The 23,143-nt window shown below is 49.0% G+C and overlaps 1 protein-coding gene across 1 annotated transcript in view; it reads right to left on the bottom strand.

The window, feature by feature from the left end:
• Positions 1–4,190: 4,190 nt before the first annotated feature.
• The window catches only part of LOC105504403 (neuron navigator 1-like), a 95,593-nt gene continuing 76,640 nt past the window's right edge, over positions 4,191–23,143 (bottom strand). The window contains exons 6-7 of the mRNA XM_011931839.1: positions 10,652–10,754; positions 4,191–5,186 (exon numbers count right to left, since the gene is read on the bottom strand). Coding sequence (XP_011787229.1) covers positions 4,817–5,186; positions 10,652–10,754 — 473 coding nt within the window. The 3' untranslated portion in view covers positions 4,191–4,816. The remainder of the gene's footprint in view (positions 5,187–10,651; positions 10,755–23,143) is intronic.

Genomic DNA, 23,143 nt, shown 5'->3' with positions numbered 1-23,143 from the left:
AGGGGAAAAGCTGCGTGGCATTAGATTTTGCAATGATTTATTAGATATGCCACCCAAAGCACAGCCAACACAAGAAAAAATAGATAAACTGAATTTCATCAAAATAAAAAGCTTTTGTGCATCAAAAGACACTTCTACAGAATGAAAAGGAAACCCAACCCACAGGATGAAAAAAAAATCTCCAAATCATATATTTGATACAAGGTTCATATCTAGCATATATAAAGAACTCTTAACACTCAAAAAGAAAATAAACAATACAATTTAGAGATGGGCAAATGACTTGAATAGATATCTCTCCGAAGAAGATACACAAATAGTTAACAAGTACATAAAGATGTTCCATATTACTAATCGCTAGAAAAATCAAAACCACAGTGAGATAACCACTTCACCTCCATCAGGATGGGTTTTTTCTTTTTCTTTTTTTTTTTTTTGAGTCGGAGTGTCACCCAGGCTGGAGTGCAGAGGTGTGATCTTGACTCACTGCAACATCCACCTCCTGGGTTGAAGCAACTCTCCTGCCTCAGCCTCCCGAATAGCTGGTGTTACAGGCACACAACACCACGCCAGCTAGTTTTTGTAGTTTTGGTAGAGATGGAGTTTCACCATGTTGGCCGGGCTGGTCTCCAGCTCCTGGCCTCAAGTGATCTGCCTGCCTCAGCCTCCCAAAATGCTGGGATTACAGGTGTGAGTCACTGCGCCCGGCCAGGATGGCTATTATAAAAAACAAACAAAACAGAAAATAGTAAATGTTGGGGAGAATGTGGAGAAATTAGAACCCTCATTCATTGCTGGTAGAAATGTCAAATGGTGCAGCCATTGTGGAAAACGGTATGGTGGTTCCTCAAAAAAAAAAAAACAAAAAACAAAAAACCAACAAACGAAAAAACCAAACACATAGAATTACCATATGATCCAGCAATTCCATTTCCAGGTATATACCCAAAAAGAACTGAAAGCAGGGACTTGAATAATATTTGGACACCAATATTCAGAGCAACATTCTTCACAATAGCCGAAAGGTGGTAACAACCCATGAACAGATGAATGGGTGAACAAAACGTGGTGTATACATACAACAGAATAGAGTTCAACCTGAAAAAAGAATGAAATTCTAATGCTACCACATAAATGCTCCGTGATGACATTATGCTAAGTGAATAAGCCAGTCATTAAACAACAACAACAACAACAAAGACTGCATGATTCCACTTATATGGGTTACCTACAGTAGTCAAATTCATAGAGAGAAAAAGTAGAATGGTGGCTGCCAGGAGCTGAAGGGAGGAGGAAAGGGAAGCTACTGTTTAATGGATACAGAATTTCTCTTTGGGGAGAAGACAGAGTTCTGGAGATGGACGTGATGATGGTTACACAGCAATGTGAATGTACTGCATGCCACTGAACTGTACACTTTAAAATAGTTAACATAAAATGGTAAATTTTATGTTATATGTATATTACCATGATTTTAAAAAATAAATCCTTTTTAAAAAAACATGTATGATTATTCTGGCAGCAGCATCAGAGTTACTTTCTTCCTTCTAGTTTGCTGACTTCAGTTTGAAGAATTTGCCTTCTTTGATTTGCTGACTAATGACCCTGAAAGGGGCCTGGTCACTGGAGGGAGTAGGGAGAGCTGACTTGAGACTGCACAGGGGCTTGGGAAGAACCCTTAAACGGATGATCCCCCTGCAGATAAACAGAGTGTGGAGAAAGCGCCAGAATTACTGTCATCTTTTATGGCTCACTCGGATAGCTTGGAGCCGATTATGTCACCCAGTGGGGAGAGATCAGTTTTTCTGCTGGCCCAGTGCTGGGAGCTCTTGGGAGGTAGGAAAGTAAATTGCAGCAGGCCGAGGCTGACGGGTGGGAAGGGGTGTCACAGTGTGGCTGAGGAGGGAAGCGCTGAAGCTATCCCTACGGGGAATAGTCCTATCCCTTTTATGACTAGAGAAACGGTTTTTTAAGAAATAGGACATTTTCTAAATTATAACATCTAGATGGAAACCACAGTGGGGATGAGAAGACCAACAGGAGGCTGAGCAAGGTTTGCATGTTCACTTAAAGAGTCGCTGGAATCCAGGTTGCCTTGTTACTAATTAAAACAACACCACTTAACCATGAAAACATATAATTGAGGAGTGACTGTTTACATTAAATTACTGGGATTATAAGTTGATTCCCTTCAACTTTGACTTCTCAGATGGCCATGTTTACAGTCCTGGCAGGGAAGTTAACAAACTTGTGTTAAGGGTTACTGCTAACTGAAGGTTGACCATAAAAAATGCATGTGAAATGATCTTGTAAATTGGCATCACAGTTTACAGTGAGGTCCACTTTATGGATATTGTCATGCCAACAATTGATTCTGCGTTCCCCGTGCAAACTCCAGGCTTCCCTGGGCCTATAGCTGGGGGCTGTGCAGGGAAGGCAAGTTCTTATTCATGCTAGTCTCGGTGAACTCTAATTTAAAAAAAATAGATTTGGGAGCACACATACTGTCCAGAGGAAAGAGGATAAAGCAAGGATGTTAGGGGGGGATAAAGAGGGTCTTTCCTACCCTTTCCCCCTGCATTCTATGCCCCTACACCCTATTATCTATGCCCCTGGGATTGACCAGCTGCTACTAGATCTGTCTTCGCTGCTGATTCTGAGTGAGTGGGACTCTGGTGAGACTACACAACGCTGACGGTAAGAATCGTGTCTCTCCATCAGTGTGGCACTCTAATAACAAAAATAATAATAGCAGCAAAAACAATAGCTATCATTTACTGAGCATTTACAATGAGCCGGGAATTATTCTAAGTACTTTACATATATTAACCCATTGAATCTTCATCATAGCCCTGAAATAAGTTCTACTCTTATCTGCATTTGACAGATAGACAAATGAAAGGATGCCTGGGGAGGTTAACTAGTTTGCTCAAGCTCATACAGCTAGTTAAGAGCCGGAAGTCCTGCCACCTTCCTCAGACTGGGATGTCTCCAAGCGGAGGTCCTGTACCTTCCAACACTTGGGGTATTTTCTGCCATGGCCATCAGGTGGGTTGGTGGGGTGAAGGGCTGTCAGAGGGGTCTCGTTTCCATCAGTTTGGGAGCTGTACTGGGCAGGGGTCCTGTCACCTCCATCAGTCTGGGAGCTGTGCTGGGCAGGGGTCCTGTCACTTCACCTGTCTGGAAGCTCCCTAGGGTCTGGGGCTACGGCCCTTCTAACACATGGGGGACTTTCTAGAGACTCAGCCCCACCGCACCCTCCGCACCCTCCTGGGCTTGTGCCACCCTCCTGGGATTGTGCCACCCTCCGCACCCTCCTGGGATTCTCAGAGGAGAGTAGCAACCTGACACTTCCTCAGGCAGTCCCTGGCAGCTTCCTAGGGCAGAGGTTGTGTGGAGCAGCTCCTCACACACCTTGGCTCCCCTTCCTGTCCAGCACAGGCCTCTGACCACAGAAGGAGCTCAGGACCTGTGCACTGCATGGCTTTTCTCTGGTCTCAGCTCCAGGCTGGCAGATCTGAGCATGAGCGCGAGGTTGGGCTGGCCCCTGGGATTTAGCAGGCAGTAAACAACTCCATTCATGCGTCAGTTGTTTTGCTCCAGAGCAGCCTCATCAGCTGGACAGGCCCTAACCAGATCCCTCCAAGTTTCTCCGCAGGGGTGGAGATGGGGGTGGGGAACAGTGGATGGCCTGGAGCTTGGCTCTCGTCTTTTCCGAGGAGAGGCTACTTTCCACTCCCTTGAAGTCTGGGATTTTTATTGGGGAGAGGCAGGCCCTGGCAGTAAGATATTAAGACCCTGAGAAGGAAGGGAAGGGGTACTGCCGCTACTTGTATGGCCCCTTGGCGGAGGAGGGTACCAGCAAATCAAGAAGGGAGAGTGGAAGTGGCAGTCAGCTGAGAGGTGCTCCAGAGAAGCTTCCAGAACCACTGCCTCTCTCCGGTCTCCAGGCTTGGAAGAGTGGGCCAGGATCCCCCTAAGCCCCCAGCACTTCATTCTTCCTATCCTCTCTTCTATCTTCCCAGACTAGGAGAGGACAGCAAGAATGAAGTGCTAGGGGCCTGGGGTCCTGGCCAGCTCTTCCAAGGCTGGAAGGCACAGGCACAACTCTGTCAATTAAGGCAGAAAAAGAAAGAAGATGAAGGTCCCTGCAGGGCAAAGGGCAGGAAAGAAGGGTTTGACATGCTGGGTAGGGATTAGGAAGTTGCATGATTGGTAGAAGGTTTGCAGAGGAAGAAACCCAAGGAGCAGAGACTGAGGACCAGTCGGATACGGAACTGAGGAGTTAGGAACTCCTGGCAAAGGAAGTGGAGCTACTGCTGTTACTCTCTGTTTGACTAGCGATTTCACCTATATGCTCTCATTTTCTCTTCTTAGGTAGACAGATACGATGTTAATATCCTTATTTTTTTTTTGCAAATGGTAAAGCAGATTTAGTTGTCCAGGGTCTACACAGAGTTCGCATAAGAGCTGGGAGTAAAATGCTCTTCCAAGGCTCTTTGAGCCAGTTTCTTGAGGGCAAAGAGCCAGGGAGGAGGATGACAGAATGACAGCCACAGAGACCAATGAGAGGGAGGCGCCTTCACTGACCAATCAGCTCCTCGGATGTAGGCCCTGCCCACACCACACCCAAGTCTAGAATAAACCACATCGAATTTCAGAGGCAATAACAAAGTGTACACATCACACTTTTGTGTGCTTTCGTCGCAGCACAGCAAACCAAAACCCCTGTTTTGGGTTCCACTCCACTTTTAAGGCATCCCATCCCAGTGGTCTTTCCCCCATCCTCCCCGCGCCATCCAAGAAGGCCCTGCGCTTACCCGGTAGTGATGTCGTCGTCTTCCGTCATGGTCTTGCCCATGAGGTCACTGTCGCTCATGTAGCCGGACTTGAGATCCACCTCATCTGAGTCCAAGGACTCGACCAGCTCCAGGCGGGAGATGTGGCTGAGCTTGCTGGGGCTGCGCATGGGCATGGTGTGGGAGTAGTGGGCCCGCTCCCCGTGCATGTACCAGGCGGGCGTCCCCTCCGAGCGGCAGCTCCCACCCACAGAGGGCGCGTCACCAGCCTGCAGCCGCGGACTGGACTGGCCATAGCGCCATGAGAGAGGGGACGAGCGGTTGGAGAGGCTGGACACGCTGCGTGGGTTGGCGTCATCACTGTCATAGCAGGTCGTCTCCAGGGAGCTGGGCGGAGAGCAGAGGGCACTACTTAGTCCTTGGCACCGCCGCTGTGTGCTCTGTCCCCTCACACGCACCCCAGCAATGCCTCCCCTCCACCCACAGGCCCTCTCATCTCCTCCCCACCTGCCCAAGCTCCACCTCCTCCATGAGGCCTCTGATTGTGTGTTACCTTTGTAATAAGTTATCTGTTTGACAAAGGAAATGATCTTAAGTGGTTAGGGAAACAATCGTGTATACTGTTAAGAGCCTAGACTGTATAATATGACCTGGGTTTGAATTCTGTTTTGCTATTTGTTAGTAAGCGAGCTCAAGGGAAGTACTTAACTGAAGCTTCAGTTTCCCCATCTGTACAATGAGGATAACCGCGTAACAGCTACCTTATAGAGTTGTAAGGATCACATATGTACAGATGGAACACAGTGCCTGGTATATGGAAGGGGGCAACAGATCTGGGGGCAAGTGGGAGAGACTGGTTACTTGAGCTTAGAAGGCCTTGACTATTTTGTTAAGGATGTGTCCGTCATCTCTTTTCTATTAATTAGCCGAGGGCTAGCTGATTCCCAAACATCAGATATAGGAAAGCTGAAGTAGAGTGCAGAGGATAGGAAAAGCTTTGGGAATCTTGGATGTATGGCAGGTCCCCAGTAAGACTGGTCCAAGCCACAGGCCTAGGGCAGCAGGGGAAGTAGAGCCCCCCCTAGAGAATAGGGCAGCCTTAACTGGACAAAGGAGAGGACACAGGGAACCCGACATGTGGGTGAAGACAAATGTCCAGAGTCTCAAGCCTCAGGCCCTGCTAGACCAGGCCAAGGGAGCAATGCCCAGGTTAGTGCTGGATGGCCTGACACTAGGGGAGCCTGGGGGCCTAGGGAAGGAGATAGGGCCAGGGGGGCTGCGGAGAGGAAATACAACTGGAATCTGGTTGAAGGGGTGGCTTGCACTTGGGTTCAGGTTGAGCCCCATAATTCCACCTAGCCTAGCAGTGGGGCCAGCCCAAATCAGCCTTAGGCAGGGTCTCCATAACTTGTCCTAACTTAAGCCAGACAGGACTAAGTAAGTGAAATGGAGTTTGGTGGCCAAGAAAGCTGGGGCAACTGAGGCAATCTGTGGCTGGACATGAGTTGTCTGAACCCAAGCAATCACTAGTCTGTGAACACATTCATTGCTTAGCCACTCTGGGGGCTGGAATGGGAGTGGGACATTGATTTTTCCATTCTGATTTCTATCAAGTTTCTTAAAAAAAGAAAAATTTCCAAAGTTGTCTCTATTGGACCTGAGAAAATAGGGTCTTATTTTCTGATCAGCAGAACCTGAGGGATCCAAACGCTCTTGAAACTGAGTGTGCTGGGGTCCTGGCAGTAGTCCTGTGGGCAAGATGGTGGAGGCTCTGGCCGGGCAGGGCAATCAGTGGCGGCTACTTCTGAACCTCTGGAGGGCTTCCTGACCGGGTCCATGCCCAGCCACTCCCCTCCCGGCCCTGCCAACTCTTTTTACTTATTTATTTATTTTTGACAGGGTCTCACTCTGTTGCCTAGGCTGGAGTGTAGTGGTACAAACACAGCTCACTGCAGCCTTGACCTCCTGAGCTCAAGTGACCCTCCTGCCTCAGTCTCAAAGTAGCAGGGATGACAGGCACACATGAGCACATCCTGCTAATTTTTGTATTTTTTATAGAGACGGGATTTTGCCATGTTGTCCAGGCTGGTCTCGAACTCCTGAACTCAAGCAATCCTCCCACCTCGGCCTCCCACAGTGCTAGGGTTACTGGCATGAGCCACTGGCCCCTGCTTCTGGCAGCCCTTTAGGAACCCCTTTGTGTTCTGCAGCTCTGCCTCGTACAGTGTCTTGTTTCGGCTTCTAATTACCGTGGATCTAGACATCACATCTCCTTGGACAGAAATGGACATTCCCCGAAGCCAGAGACTGTGGTGATGGTGTGACTTTGCCTGCCTTGCTCACTCATGACTGTATTTCAGCACTTTGCATGGCGCCTGGCCTGCAGCTGGTGCTGAAGAATGAATCAAAGAGGAGCAAACCCACGACAGATGTGTAAATAAAAAGCAAGGAAGTTCGCATCAGAAAACTCAGTGCAGGGCCCTATGCAGTAAGTGCTTGGTAAGAGCAAGCTGACCTTGACCACGGGATGAGACACGGGAGGAAGAGGATGATGCTAACCATACTGAGAGGGTGGCAGGGATCTCCAGGGGAACTGGTTTGGGTAGTTAGCCTACACCATGGTTATACACTGGTGTGGGAGTGAGGGCTGCAGTCAGCATTTGTGTTCCTCAATTCTATTCCTGGCCTGCCCCTGTTTAGTTCTTTATACTAAAAGTCCTCTTCCCCTATTCCACAGCTCTCTCTCTTTTTTTTCAATTCCCCCAAACACATCTCTAGACATCTCTAGACCTAAGCTGGTGAGGAGGATTCTAGCTCAGATCCTCAGTTCTTGAATTCCAGCCTGCACCCACCCTTCAGGCTTGCCTCTCTCTGGGGAGGACACAGTTTCATTTCCTCTCCAGCCACAGTCTGACCCAGACTTTCCTTGCTGGGGGAAATGAACCAGTAGAAATAGAGGAAGCAGCACAGGAGTAAAGGCTTCTGAAGAGGAATGGAATCTAGTTATCCTGGGAGTTCCTGGGTGAAAACAGCCTTGCAGGAAGCACACACTAGACTATAAGCTCTGAGGATAAAGCTTGTGTGTGTTCTGGGGAGCCAGTGCCCAGCGCTGCGCCTGACACACAGCTGGCATGGGTTCTGAGCATGCTGAGTACAGAACCCACCCTCATCAGCCAGTGTGACTCTGGCAGGTGCCTCCCTGCCCCCAGCCTCATTCTCTAACCCAGGGAGTATGTATATATCCCACCTACTTCCAGGGCTAAGGGAAGGGCTCATTGATAGAAAGCACTTTAAAAAGTAAAAGAGCCAGTCGGGCACGGTGGCTCATGCCTGTAATCCCAGTACTTTGGGAGGCCAAGGCGGGTGGATCACCTGAGGTCAGGAGTTCGAGACCAGCCTGGCCAACATGGTGAAACCCCATCTCTACTAAAAATACAAAAATTAGCCAGGCGTGGTGGCACGTGCCTGTAGTCCTAGCTACTTGGGAGGCTGAGGCAGAAGAATTGCTTGAACCTGGGAGACAGAGGTTGCAGTGAGCTGAGATCATGCCAAGGCACGCCAGCCTGGGAGACAGAGACTCTGTCTCAAAAAAAAAAAAAAAAAAGAGCCATAAAACGTCAGGGAATCATTGTTTTGGCCATCAGTGTGGAAGAGGAATAATATAAACCAAAGTCGAAGAGAGGAAGTGGCTCTAGGTCCACGGTAAACAGAAAAACCAGCTCCGGGGCTCTTGGTTCCTTTCCTATAAAGGGAGGCAGAAGCCAGACGCCTTATACTCTCCCCCTAAACCAGTCAGCATTATGCAAAAGGCTTGATTTAAGCCTCCCCTTTCCCACTAGAAGCAGAAAACAAATAGCGCCTGCCTAGGGTCAAGCTGTCCAGCTTAACGGAGGGGCTGGGGGCTGGCTGCTCTGAGTCAGTGGCACCAGGAGGCTGGAGCTGCTACTTCTGTCCCACTCCTGTGAGTGAGTCATTTGGGGTGTGACCCTCTCAGCAACTAAGCACTTTCTGGCTTCTTTGGCATGAGGCTGGTGGGTGACTTGGTGCTGAGAGATGTTCCAACAATTTCCTTGGATGGGGAAAGGCAGATGTCCAAGATTTCATCTGCTGGGTCCTAAACTGATAAGCCAAGCTCTGCCAGACCCCTGTTTCACTTGGGTTCCTGCTGGGGGCTTAGGGCTATAAGGGAATGGCAGCAGGGGACAGATGTAAGGGGGTCCTGGAGCCCCCACTATCCACCTTTTTCCAGGACTTCCTTGGTCACCTCCCTTTCAGTAGTCAGGGATCTGCTGGCCTGAGCAGAGGTAATCCCCAGAGAGTTTTGATTTATCTTATCATTGAAAATATTCGAGATGTCTGGGAGTAAAGGGCTGAGTGTCCAAGATGCAGGCATGGGCTGGGGATAGGGGGAGGAGTAGTACAAGGAAGGAGAAGGAGAAGGGTCTTCTAAGCAGGAAGAACTAGAGCCGATGGCTGGAAGCTACTGAAGACTAAATGCAGTTCCACATCAGAGTCACTGCAATCCCACAATGCACTGGGGTGACTGAAAGGCCGTGAGTTGGCCGGGTGTGGTGGCTCACACCTGTAATCCCAGCACGTTGGGAGGCCAAGGTGGGTGGATCACTTGAGGCCAGGAGTTCGAGACTGGCCTGGCCAACATGGTGAAACCCGATCTCTATGAAAAATACAAAAAGTAGCTGGGCGTGATGGCACACGGCTGTAATCCCAGCTACTCGGGAGGCTGAGGCAGTGGGCGACAGAGTAAGACGCTATCTTTAAAAATAATAATAAAATAAAATAAAATAAAAAGCCCATGTTAAAAATTAAAAAAGGAAGGTAATGAGTTCTTTGTCATTGGTGGTATGTAAATATGTCCATGGGTGTGGACCCATCCTCAGAATCCCAAATGGCCACACCATGGGCTAAAAAAGTCCTTTACCACTGCCCTTGTGTCCCAACTTTGCTCTCAATTTTCCGGCCCCAGGAGTTGGAGAGGAATCCACTTCCAGTCTAACTGGGGAGGCTTCCTAGCCCTCACACAGCCTTCCTGCCCCACACCCCCCATGATTTCCCAATCTGCTTGTCTGTTCTCCCTCCCTCTGTCCCCAGAGCTTAGCCCAGCCCTCTGCCCCACTTGGAGCTGACAGCATGAGCTCATCTGGGCAGTCCAAGGAGCCAGCAAGGGAAATTCTGAGTCACAGCAGAGCTGTGGCCAGGACTTTGCTCCAGAGAGAGGTGCCGTGGGAGGGCTGAGTGCCCCATGCAGCTGGAGGCTATGAGGTCTCTGCAGACAGTGGGCTAGGGGACACAACTAACAGGGCAAGGAGCTGGGTGACACTGTGTGGGCCCTGTTGAGCACTCAAGCCTCCCTCAGTGGCTGGCAGAAGAGGCCAAGGGCCACCTAATTGACACAAGCGTGAAAAGATCCAGGTGTTGAGAAGGGAACTGATTCTAGAACCCTAGTTTGATGGAGACTCAGGAACAGGAAGAGAGCATTTAGTAAACCTTCTCTTGACAGATTGAGGAGACAGAGGTCTAAGGAAGGAGACTGACTATCAGAGATCACACACTGAGCTGTGTAATGGCTCCCACTTCCTGGCTCCTACACTAGTGATTTTCAAGCTGATCTGCTGAAATGAAATGAAAAGCTCAGGCACAAGCAGATAGAAGACAAAGCCAAGCTTCTCTTGTTGAGATCAATGGATTTCCTCCTCCTTCCGCAGTGGCTCCATGCATCAGGCCACCTGGCTGACCTGGCAGAGGTGTGGAGGGACCTGGGGGACCTGCCCTCCAGAATGTGGTGGACAGCCAGGAAGGCAGAGGGCATGACCGTCTCTGCAGCTCGAGCTTACCTGTGAGTCACCTGGGACCCCCGCAGGCTGGACATGGTCTCTTCCAGGTTCTGTCGGAGATCCAGGACATTCTGCACTGTCCTCTTTCTCTGGGACTCTGGGTCTGGGAGGGAGAGAAGGAAGAGCTGGGTGAGTGAAGAGGACTTAGTGCTGGGATCCTAGGGGTCAGGAAGTGGAGACTGACAGTGTCCCCAGGAGGCTAGTCCCTGGGCCATGATAGTCACCTCCCTTCTCCCCTTCCCAAAGACGACCAACAGAATGGGCCCTCTCAAAGGCCCTGGGCATGTGCCCTTGAGCCCTCTGAACCCCAGACCCTGGCAGGGGGTACAGGCATGGGTTTCTGTGTCTGTGCACTCCTTCCAGAGCCCCCAGGTAACTGCCTCTGCCTCTGGCTTTGTTTTGGGGAAGCCCTGCTTCTCACAGCAGAGGTCTTGAGCAAGATTTCTCATGGCTGAGATAAGCTGGAACATCTGCCTGAAACCGCCTCCCCAGGGTCGTGCTGGTAAATGTTTAACAACCGACTCTCGGAGAAAGGGGACACTGATGTATAGTGTTTGCCAATGTCCATGGTATAAAGCCTCCTATCATGGCCACTTTCAGTCCACCAATCTGATGTCACTGACCACAGTGTTAGGAAGAAGTGCTAACAATTGGCTCTGGGGAACCGGTACAAGCTGGCTTCGGCACACCTAAGCCCAGGCATGGACTGGTGATATCTGGGGTTACTCTATGGGGTCCCAGGAAGTTAGGTCAGATATAGCCTCCTAAAGGCCAGGTGGCTGGTGGGAGGTAGAAGGGATGAGCAGTCATTTTCTGGAGCTTGAACTGAGCTCTGGGCAGTCCTCACACAAGTGGTGCAGTCCCGAGTGAGGAGGATGCACGGGTGTGACCCAATCCTCAGAATCCCAAATGACCAAGAGCCATTTTATTCAATCCTGCTGTCCAGATATTAGCCTGGACAGATGAGAATCTACAACAGCAAACAGTGAAAATAACATCCAAATGACTGAGAGGTGCTTGAGCATGAAGGAACTCAAAGAATGTTCTCCTTCCTTCCTTCAGTCCATCCAGTGAATCTTTATCAAGCACTTACTTCATATCAGGCACCACCCTGGGCCCTGAAGACAGTAGAATGAAGAGAAGCTGGCTCTGCCCCATGGCTTATCTTTCATTTTTGGACCTAAAGTCATGAATGGAACCAAGTCCCCCGGTACCTCCCTAAAAGACAATCTGCAGGAGAGAGTAAGGGAGTGACAGAAAGATGATGGCAAAACAACAGAGAAAACCCAAGAACTCTGGCTCTCCAGGCTACTCCCTTTTCTCCTCCATCCCCGAGCCTTCTGTCGCTGCTGCAGAGGCCAAACACCCCCTCAAGTTCCTCCTCAGCCCACAGACTCAGCAGGAGTGTAAGGCTCTTTTAGCTGCCAGAGGGAACATTTCTGAATCTCTTTAAGAGGTTTTATTCCCCCAAGACTAAACTCAGGCCGGCTGGCAGGCGGCTTGACTGTCTTGTCAGGGAGGGGAGGTTGGGTGGGGCGGGCAGGGAGCCTGCATTGCCCTCTCCAGAGCCTTTTGGGCACCTTTTCTGAGAACTAGCTCCACACCCAAGCCCAGCCATCCCTCCTTTCCCCTCCCAGGGAGAGCTTCTCCACTCCCACCATCCTCTCATGGTCAGCACCATGAATCCAGGCCTCCATGCTGGTGGCAAGGATCAAGGACAAATGGCAGGCCACCATGCCAGTGGCCTAAGCTCTATCCCCAGTCCTGGCATCACTTCTGTGGCCGCCAATGCCTATTTATCCTGGCAAGTGTCACCTTATAAGCTGCTCCATGGCTTTAATTGATGGCTTGGCGTGAAACACAGACAGGGTCAATTTTTTAGACTCGCCAAGAAATAAAATTGCGTTCTAAAATGCCTATGTGGGGACTAAGAACATGGTGCCAAGGTGTGGGTTACTGGCCCAGGGTGATGCTTTTTATGGGCTTGGCAGAGATGAGGGACAGGCACACACATCTCCAAGGGTGTGTATTCTCAAAGAGGAAGGTGATCAAGAGTTACTCAGAGACTTCTGTGTGTGCCAGATCCTTTGCATGCATTATCTACTTGAATCCTTGCAACATTTCTGGGAGATTTGTGCTACTGCCCCATTTAACAGATGAGAAAACTGAGACTCAGACAGAACAAGTAAACTGCCCAAGGTCACACACCTAGCATGTAGCACAAGGCAGAGTTGAGCCCAGGAAGAAACTCATACTTGTTTTGACATATCACAGGGCATCTCTGCACCAGTGCACCAGTAGCATCAAGCATGGCAACTGTTATATACAAGGTCCTTAGGTCTCGAGCAGTGGCTCATGCCTGTAATCCCAGCACTGTGGGAGGCCGAGGCCAGAGGATTGCTTCAGGCCAGGAGTTTGAGATCAGCCTGGGCAACACAGGGAGACCCTATCTCTATTAAAAAAAGAAAAAAAATTGGCCAGGTGGTTTATGCCTGTAATACTAGCTCTTTGGGAGGCTGAGGCAGGAAGATCCCCTAAACCCAAGAGTTCAATGCTGTAATGGACTATGATCACACCACTGTACTCCAGCCTGGGCAATAGAGTGAGACCCAGTTTCAAAAAAAAAAAAAACAAAGAAGAAGATGCTTAATGAACATTTCAAGAATGGATGCTACCACAATTTTTTTTAAATTTCCAAAAACCCATGAAAAAAAGTAAAGGGATACATACATGTCACATTAGGAAAATGTCTTTTTTTTTTTTTTTTTAAGAAAAATGTTTAAACCACATAGTAGCCTCAGGAGAGTCACGCTGCATTCCCTAACGCCCCAGATGCTCCAGATGGGAGTCACAGACATCTAGGTCACAGGTTTGACCCTCTTTCTCCATATCTTTTTCATCAAAGACCTCTATCCTAGCCCTCCTCCTCAATTCCACATCAGCAGAGTGTGGTGGGGCTACCTCAGAATCTCCCAGACTCGCCAAACCACAAGGGTCCTCAAAGTCGCTCAATCCTGCTGTCTCTGGAGAGCTGGTAGGCTGAGGTCCAGGAAGTAGGGACTAGCTGGAGACCACAGAGATGCTAATGGAAGAACACTGGACTCCAGGCAGCTTCCCCACGGGTATAGATTTGGGGCATACAGGGGAGGAGGTTAGGGCAGGGTCTGGTTTCCTTGGGGGTGACCAGGATCTGGTCTCTGTTCCCAGGCCAGAGGGGCCCTGCAGAGGCTACACCCTACAGCTCCCTCTGCTCCCGCAGTGGCCCCTGGTGGCCATTGTGGGTATGCCGCTCTGCTTCTCCAAGGCTCAGCCCAGGGTGGGTCTGGAGGGTTGGGGTTCCTGGTAAGTCTGGCTTCCTCCACATTCCTGGGTGACAGACACATTCCCATGGTGGTGCAGCACACAGTCCCAGGCCAAGAGGACTTACTTGCGTATAAAAGAAAGGCTTCCAGAGCTCCAGAGGCTGCAGAGGGGCCTAGGTTGAGGGGCCAATCTGACATTCCCACCCATGACCCTGAAGGTGAATTTTTACATTTTAGCTTAAACACATGAGTAAGTTACATTTCCGAGGGAATTTACTTCACCTGTCAACCTTCATCCACTCCTGATCTTCACCTTACCCCACCTCTGACCACCAACCCATAACTAAGCTTCACCCCTTTCTCACCATCTCCTGGGAGGGTGAGGATCAGGGATCGGGTGAAGGTATCTAGGGCTTACGCTGCTCTGTGATAATGAGAAAAGTAACCTAAAACTTCAATGGTTTTTTTTTTTTTTCTTTTTTCTTGAGACAGGGTTTCACTCTGTCTCCCAGGATAGGGTGGCATGATCATGGCCCACTGCAGGCTCAACTTCCCTGGTTTTGAGTGATTCTCCCACCTTAGTCACCTGAGTAGCTGGGACTACAGGCACGCCCCATCATACCTGGCTAATTTTTGCACTTTTAGTAGAGACGGGGTTTTGCCATGTTGCCCAAGCTGGTCTCAAACTTCTAAGTTCAAGCGATCCTTCTGACTCAGCCTCCAAAGTGCTGGGATTACAGGTGTGTGCCATCGTGCCCAGCTAATGTCTTTGTTTTATTGGCTAAGTTGAGATGCCCTGTCAAACGTTTTGCTCTGGGTGTGGGACAGGCCTGGGGACAAAACAGAGTCCAGACATGGCAAAGATGGAGAGGGAGTCTTGGTGGGCCATCCCCTTCCTCAGTACCCCTAAGTGAAGGATGTGCTCAGACTACTCCCATCTTACGTGGCACCTTTGTGCAAATTAGAACTAGGTACTCTCCAGTCCAACCCACCTCTAGCCAGGTCCCAGTAGAGTACAGCGTTCTCCTTCACATGATACCAGCCAGGATGCCACCCTCCCAAACTTTCTCTGGGGGCCTGGGAGTGCGTGCTGTCTTAGCTCCTACAGAACAGGGTCCAGCTGCAAGAGTGGTGTGTGTGTGTGTGTGTGTGTGTGTGTGTGTGCATGCACGTGTGTGTGAGAGAGACAGAGAGACAAGTAGGGTTTGAGGGGGGAAGGTGGCAGGTAGGACAGGCCCCAGGGTGACATCAAGATCTATGGGGAGGAGCTCAAGATGTTATCCTGGGTTGCCCCTCCAAGCCTTTCCCTGAAAATGGAGCAACTGGGGAGAGAATGTGTGTGCTACTCAGCCTCAGAACAGATGCAAGAGTCTCTCCCAACTCAGTCATCACCATGGCAATTCACAGTCACCACAAACAGCAGCATAGCCCCAGCATGTACTGGGGCATCGGAAGAACAGGATGGTGTTTCTTTCTACACACTATTGGCTCTTACACAAGACCACAGGGAGAGCATACTGTCCATGTCAAGGGTTTTTGGGCAAGGACTAGCAATCAAATACACTTGACAGACAGGTGCATGCACACACAAATCAAATAATGCCCAGCTACTCAATGTTCAACACGAGGCATTTTCCATGTTATTTCATTTGAGCCAGGAGACTGATCACAAGTCTTTTTGACTCCAGAGCCCTTGTTCTTTCCACTACAATACGGTGTTTTAAAATACATGCACATGCCTCCAGATATACACACCTACTTCTGGTCCAGCCTGTAGTTTGCAGAAACCCTCATAAAATTCTCCAATTCTGCAGACATATGCACGGAGAGATTTCTGTGGACATATCTCTCATTGTATGGGGAGGAAGCAAGAAGACTAAAACGATGCTAGAGGAAGAGAAGTAATTTAAAGGACAGCCAAGGGTGCACTGTGAGGATGAGGTAAAAAGGGTCTTTCTCTCTGTCCCAGTGTCAGAACAGGGAAATCAGGCTTCCCCAGGAGGGCAGGACTATGAAACTGCTCATCAAGAGATGGGGACAGTGATGTAGTGGCAAGAACATAGTCCTTAGATGCAGAAAGACCTGTGCTTCAGGCCCTGGGACTGCCCCCTTCCCAGCTTGTTTGAACAAGCCATCTCACCTCACTGCACTTTCCTGCTCTGGGAAATGGGAACGATACCCACTTGGTGGGGTTGCTGTGAGGCTTAAAGAGCTAATTTACAAACATGTTTATAGTACGGTGCCTGGCACACAGTAGGTGCTCTATAAATGGTGGTTCTTATCTGTCAGAAGGCACAAAGAGGTGGGTGAACAATGGGTGCACCCTCGGGCTGGCACTGAGGCTGGCCCCTTGTCTGTTTCATTTCCTGATGGGTGGGGCACACCCCTGGAGGGTGCAGCTCAGTGGACCGGACATTCTCTTCTGGGACCCTGCTTTGGCTAGGTGAGACCCTCACTCATACCTGGAGTTAGGGGTGGATGAGGTAGTAACAAAATCTTCTTTCTGTGTCATCAGGCCTGACTACCACTCTCTGACTGCTGTGAGGCAATACAATATCGTCAAACCTGTTCCCTTGGGGCCAATCTTAGCTGCGGAGTATCATGAACCTCAGGGGCCCCCTCTGGCCTGCAGTCTAAAATCTGATGTAGTAATAGGCGGAGAGCCTCCAACTGAGGGTAATAACCCCCCAAAATTCAGAGAAGTTCAGGAAGAAGAAGACTCACGGGAATCCATCACCCAGCAGTCAAATATCCTCAAGTTCTATAAAATTTTAATTATTGGCTGACAATTAAGTAAACTCCAATAACTGCCTGTTGAAATCTTAATTATTTCCACCAATGTTTCAGATCCCCCATTAGTGGTTTGGCCCAGGGTAGAGGCCACAGAGGACTGTGTTTGCACCTGACTTCTAGACTGGCTTCTGCTGTGAGTGGCTGGATGAGGTGGGAACCAATAGAAGGAACAGAAGTGAGCCAAAGAAAGAATGTTTTCAAGTCATGGCACTTCAGAGCTTGAAAGGATCTCATTTTGTACATGGCGGTTTTGGGGGTGGTGGTGGGGGAACAATAATCCCTCAGGCCCAGAGGGGAGGGGCCTGCCCAGTGTCACCAGGTTGTGAATGGCATGGTAGCTATCACTCTTGGCTCAGGGATCTTTCGACCAGCACTCCATGCTGTGGGCTGGGGTTGAAACACACAGAGATGTGTCACCAGAAGAGGTGAACTGCAATGTAAATTCATTGTGTGGGATGGTTTGGGACTGGATCCCAAATCCAGGCTAGGCTCAATCATCTGGAAACAAGGATTAAGCAACATAAACAACACAACACACACACACACACACACACACACACACACACACATCCCTTCTTAATAACTCTCAGAAAGAGAGAGAAAAAACTCCTTCCTGACCCTGTTAGACCCCTAGGGTGAAGCCTGGGTCGGTGGGAGTTTATCTGCCTGTCTCACAACCAGCATTTGTTGATGATCATCTTGTGCTTACAATGAGTCAAATGTTTTTGGGAATCGTTTTTAGTTCTCTCTCCTCCCCTCAAGGACATAAACCTTCAAACTCCAGCCAGGGAGAGCATTGCAGGCCCACCTCAGTGCACTCCTTGGTCTAATGATAAACTCCAGGTCTCTACCCGCTGCTCAGAGCTGGAGTAGAAGGGTCCTGCTGGTTCTTGCATCCAGTGACCTTGCACTGATTCACTGCAAAGGCTCCATCCTACAGTGTGGCTGGGGGCAGGTATGGAAAACTGACAGATAACCCAGCAAGCAAATCCCCTCTGCCTTCAAGTAGAGCACAGTAACTGTCACTACGGTGACTCCATCCCCTCTCTCTATCCTTTTCTTCGCCATCTGATGACCCAAGAGGCTCTAGAACAGATGCTGGCAGGCCCCCACACCAGAGGCACCCCATTTCCATGGAGGATGCAGGCAGGGGACTATTTGTTCTGTTACTAATCCTATCTTTCCCTCATTCCCCCACTTAAGTCACAATATTGTCAGAGGCAGTTGTCACTGAACCCCCGCAGCGTGGCAAATCTCATGCTTCTCGTAGTTGAGTGCTCCTGCTCCCCAGGGGAGCTCCCAGGGTTTTCATCCTCACCCCAGAGAATCCTGAGCCATCTCAATCAGCGAGTGGGCTGAACTGGAGCCCGGCGCTCAGTGGCACTCCTGTTGTTTGCTGCATGGCGACACATACCCAGAAAGAGCCAGGACTAAAGGACTACTGGGTTGGCCACATGGGTGTGTGAGGCAAGGAAAGAAAAACTAGGAAAGAGAAGCAAATCTGGGACCAGAGAGAGGAGCGTGCATGGCCACCTCAGCCTGGAACTGCCAGGCAGGTATCTTTCCAGATCACCTACTGTTTTGATTTTCATTGAGTGACATGGCTTGGATTAGGAACCCTTGGTAATGCATCTCCACTGGGCACTGGGCTAAGAGGAATTGTAAAGCAGGGCATGCCGGGTGGACAACTTAGAACACGTAAAGAGGGTGGGGGGTGGTAGTTTATATCTGTAATCACAACACTTTGGGAGGTAGAGATGGGAGGATCCCTCAAGCCCAGGAGTTCAAGACCAGCCTGGGCAACACAGCAAGAGTCCATCACTATAAAAAATAATAATTTTTAGAGTTCTAGCTTGGGAGCACACATGACTTTGCTGTGGGAGCTAGGGTTAATTACTTCCCCTCTTTGGGCCTCAGTTTCCCTATCTACAAATAAGCGAGTGGGAGTAGAGGACACCCAAGCCCCTACCCAGTTTTGACAGTCTGGTTCTATGGTTTTGTACTTGTCTGAAGCCCACAAAAGCATCTTTTCTCTCAAAGCATGTTAAAAAGGCAGATAACAGGGTGTCATCCCGAGAGCTTCTGATTCAGCAGGATGGAGATGGGGCCCAGGAATCCTCGTCTTTGCAAACCCCCACAGTGGAGGGTGTGCTACAGAAGGCCACATTTTGGAAAATCCTTAAGTCTCGTTGCACACCACCAGTATTGGATGTCCATTACAAAACCAGGGCTTGACTTCCTGATGTCAGGTGGCTACGCAGAGTGTCCCTGGCCTTCAGAACAAGTCTACTCTTCAGGCACAAGTCTGTTCTCTGGAAAAGCCCCTTCCTTCATATCCAGGCTTTGGATAAGAGAAGCCACCTAGCCACCTCAAGCTTGCAGCAAGAGGACCCAGCCCCAGTCCAGCCCCGTCAGGCTCTCTGGGGGCTTTTTGCTGAGAACGGCCACAAGGGGGCGCTGCCGGTCCTCAGCCGGCTGTGGCCTTGCTGCGGCTGCAGCGCAGCGAGGTGGGCAGCGTCTCGCTCAGGCTCTGGAGCCGCCGCCCAGGTCTCTCTGTCTCTCCCTCAGTCTCCTGCTTAGCACAGCTCCTTTCCTCCTGGGACTCTGCACTCCTAGGGCTGACATCCTTCCCGCAACCCCAGGCCTCGTGGTCAGGCTGGGAGAACAGCCTGAGTTTGCAGTATCTATGATGGGGAGCCCACCCGGTTCTTGGGGAGAGGGAGCAGGGCCTGGCTTCTGGGATTAACCAACCAGCCTTGGGCACCAGGGAGGTTCTGAGGACCCACGAGCTCCACTTGGTAAGCTCTGATTCAGGGCCAAAGTTTCCGAGAGGCTCCAGCTGGCCTTTCTGCTCCAATCCCCTGGGGGAGTATTAAATAGATTAGGGTTCAAATCCATGCTCTGAGGCCTCATCTCTGCTCCTCGGCAGTGTTCTTGAGGCTGGGAGCTGCCTGATGAGCTGGGAGGAGAGTCACCCCGCCCCCTCCACCACAGTCAGCCTGACCCTTTCTGGGGAGTGGCAGCCTCTCTCTGCAGCAAGCTGAGGACAGGCAGTGACCACAGGGCAGCCCCACGCGGATGGCTAGGTCAGGCCGCAGCCTGTTACTGGACAGCCCAGCCCTGCTCAGCCCTGTGCATAAGTACAGCCTTTGGCAGCAAACTTGGGCCAGGGAGATGAGCTTAAAGTTCCAGGAGAAAGCCACTTAATATTTAGCAGCAATATCACCTTAGGAAAGGCCTTGCCAAGGTCAAGGGTAGTCCATGAGGAGGACTGTGGGAGCAGGAGAGGGTGCCTGGCCTCGAGCCCTGTTTGGAAGGAGTGCTAGTTTGCTAATCCTGCCTTCTCTACTTCAGGAGAAACACCTCCCTGCCCCATTTCCTTGTGAATGTTAGATTATAGGATCAGAATGTTAGGTTATAGGATCAGATAGCAGACTCTCGAACATATTCTGTCTTCTCTCATTTAAAGACTTGGACTCCCAGGCTGGGCTCGGAGAGCAGGCCTCCTGCAGAAGGTGGCCTGCCTGTCTCAGCCTGGAGACAAGGCCCTCTGTTCCCCAACAGGCCCTGACTTTCCTGCCCAGTGAACCTCAAGGTTTACTGAAAATGTTTTCCAATAGTGATCCTGCCCAGACCCTTCATGTGACACCCTGCTCCAGAGAAGTCACTGCTGCTGGGAGCTGGGAATGGTTGTTATAGCAACAGTTTACACAGCAGAGAGAACCATCTGCAGGCAAATGGGGACAGGAGTGGGGAGGGGCTGAGTCCAGGTGTGGATGACAATTGGAGGAGGCCCTGGGGGATTTCTGGTTGTGACACTAGTAAGATTAGTATTGGCTAACTCTTCTACAGGGCTGGGTACCAGGCACTATTCTAGCAGCTTTATGTATATTAGCCCATTTAATCTTCAGGACAACTCTTTGAGATAGCCCAGTTATTATCCCCATTTTACAGTTGAGAAAACGGAAGGCTGGGGAGGTTGAGTAAGCTGTCCAAGGAAATATAACAGCAAATGGCAAAGCCAGAATTCAAACCCAGATAGTCTGACTCTAGGGCTGCATAGTCCAATATTGTCACCACTAGCCAGAATGGAAAGAGAGACAGAGAGAGAGAGAGACAGAGAAAGAGAATTCACACACCAAAAGTCACCCTTTTAAAATGTACCGTTCATTTGGGAGGCTGAGACGGGTGGATCACTTGAGGTCAGGAGTTCAAGACCAGCCTGACCAACATGATAAAACTCAGTCTCTACTGAAAATACAAAATGAACTGGGCATGGTGGTGCACTCCTGTAATCCCAGCTAGGTACTTGGGAGGCTGAGGCAGGAAAATCGCTTGAACCTGGGAGGCGGGGGTTGCAGTGAGCAGAGATCGTGCCATTGCACTCCAGCCTGGGCAACAAGAATGAAACTCCATCTCAAAAATAAAAAAATTTAAAAAATAAATAAAATGTACAGTTCAATGGTTTTTAGTATATTTGCACAGTTGTACAACCATAATCACTATCTAATCCAGAATATTTTTATCATTCCAATAAGAAGCCCTGTGGCCATTAGCAGTCACTCCCTGTTCTCCCCTTGCTCCAACTCCTGGCAACCACCAATCTACTTTCTGTCTCTATGAGTTTGCCTAGTCTAGACATTTCATGTAAATGTAATCATGCAATACGTGCCGTCTGGCTTCTTCTACTTAGCACAACGTTCTCAAGTTTACTCCATGCTGTAGCAAGCATCACTACTTCATTCCTTTTCATGGCTGAATGATATTCCATTGTATGGATATACCACATTTAGTTTATCTATTCATTTTATAGGCATTTGGGTATCTCAACTTTTGGCCTAGTATGAATAACGCTGCTATGAAATTCATGTCCATGCTTTTATATGGATGTGTGTTTTCATTTCTTTTGGATGTATGCCTAGGAGTACAATACTGGGTCCCATGGTAATTCTATAGTTAACATATTGAGTAACCACCAGACTATTTTCCAAAGTGGCCGCTCCATTTCTCATTCCCACCAGCAGTGTATGAGAGTTCCGATTTATCCACATCTTCACTGACACTTGTCATTTTCTCTTTTTGATAGCCATGGAGTGTGTGTGAACTGATATCTTACTATAGATTTCATCTGCATTTCCCTAGTGACTAATGATATTGAGCATCTTTTAGATTTAAATTAACTAAAATTAATGAAGTTTCAAATTCAGTTCTTGGGTTGCACTAGCCACATTTCAAGTGTTCAATAGCCACATCATTACACCAGCTCGTAGCTACTGCAGCACAGATACAGAAGTTTCTACCACCTTAGAGTACTCTTAGAGTCACTAGTGTTGGTCTGTGCTAATATCACTGGTTCTTTTTCTTCTTCTTTTTCTTTTTTTATTATACTTTAAATTCTAGGGCACATGTGCACAACGTGCAGGTTTGTTACATAGGTATACATGTGCTATGTTGGTTTGCTGCACCCATTAACTCGTCATTTACATTAAGTATTTCTCCTAATGCTATCCCTCTCCCATTCCCCAACCCCATGACAGGCCCCAGTGTGTGATGTTTCCTGCCCTGTGTCCAAGTGATCTCATTGTTCAATTCCCACCTATGAGTGAGAACATGCGGTGTTTGGTTTTCTGTCCTTGTGATAGTTTGCTCAGAATGATGGTTTCCAGCTTCATCCATGTCCCTGCAAAGGACATTAACTCATCCTTTTTTATGGCTGCATAGTATTCCATGGTGTTTTATGTGCTACATTTTTTTAATCCAGTCTATCACTGATGGACATCCGGGTTGGTTCCAAGTCTTTGCTATTGTGAATAGTGCCACAATAAACATACGTGTGCATGTGTCTTTATAGCAGCATGATTTATAATCCTTTGGATATATACCCAGTAATGGGATGGCTGGGTCAAATGGTATTTCTAGTTCTAGATCCTTGAGGAATTGCCACACTATCTTCCACAATGGCTGAACTAGTTTACACTCCCACCAACAGTGTAAAAGCGTTCCTATTTCTCCACATCCTCTCCAGCATCTGTTGTTTCCTAACTTGTTAATGATCGCCATTCTAACTGGTGTGAGATGGTATCTCATTGTGGTTTTGATGTGCATTTCTCTGATGACCAGTGATGATCAGCATTTTTTCATGTGTCTGTTGGCTGCATAAGTGCCTTCTTTTGAGAAGTGTCCGCTCATATCCTTTGCCCACTTTTTGATGCAGTTTTTTCTTGTAAACTTGTTTAAGTTCTTTGTAGATTCTGGATATTAGCCCTTTGTCAGATGGGTAGATTGCAAAAAGTCTCTACCACTCTCTAGGTTACCTGTTCACTCTGATGGTAGTTTCTTTTGCTGTGCAGAAGCTCTTTAGTTTAATTAGATCCCATTTGTCTATTTTGGCTTTTGT

This window comes from Colobus angolensis, unplaced genomic scaffold (genome assembly GCF_000951035.1).
Source record: "Colobus angolensis palliatus isolate OR3802 unplaced genomic scaffold, Cang.pa_1.0 Scaffold91, whole genome shotgun sequence".
NCBI lineage: Eukaryota > Metazoa > Chordata > Mammalia > Primates > Cercopithecidae > Colobus > Colobus angolensis.
Note: the sequence above shows the minus strand (reverse complement) of the source record. Positions and strands in the feature narration are given on the sequence as shown.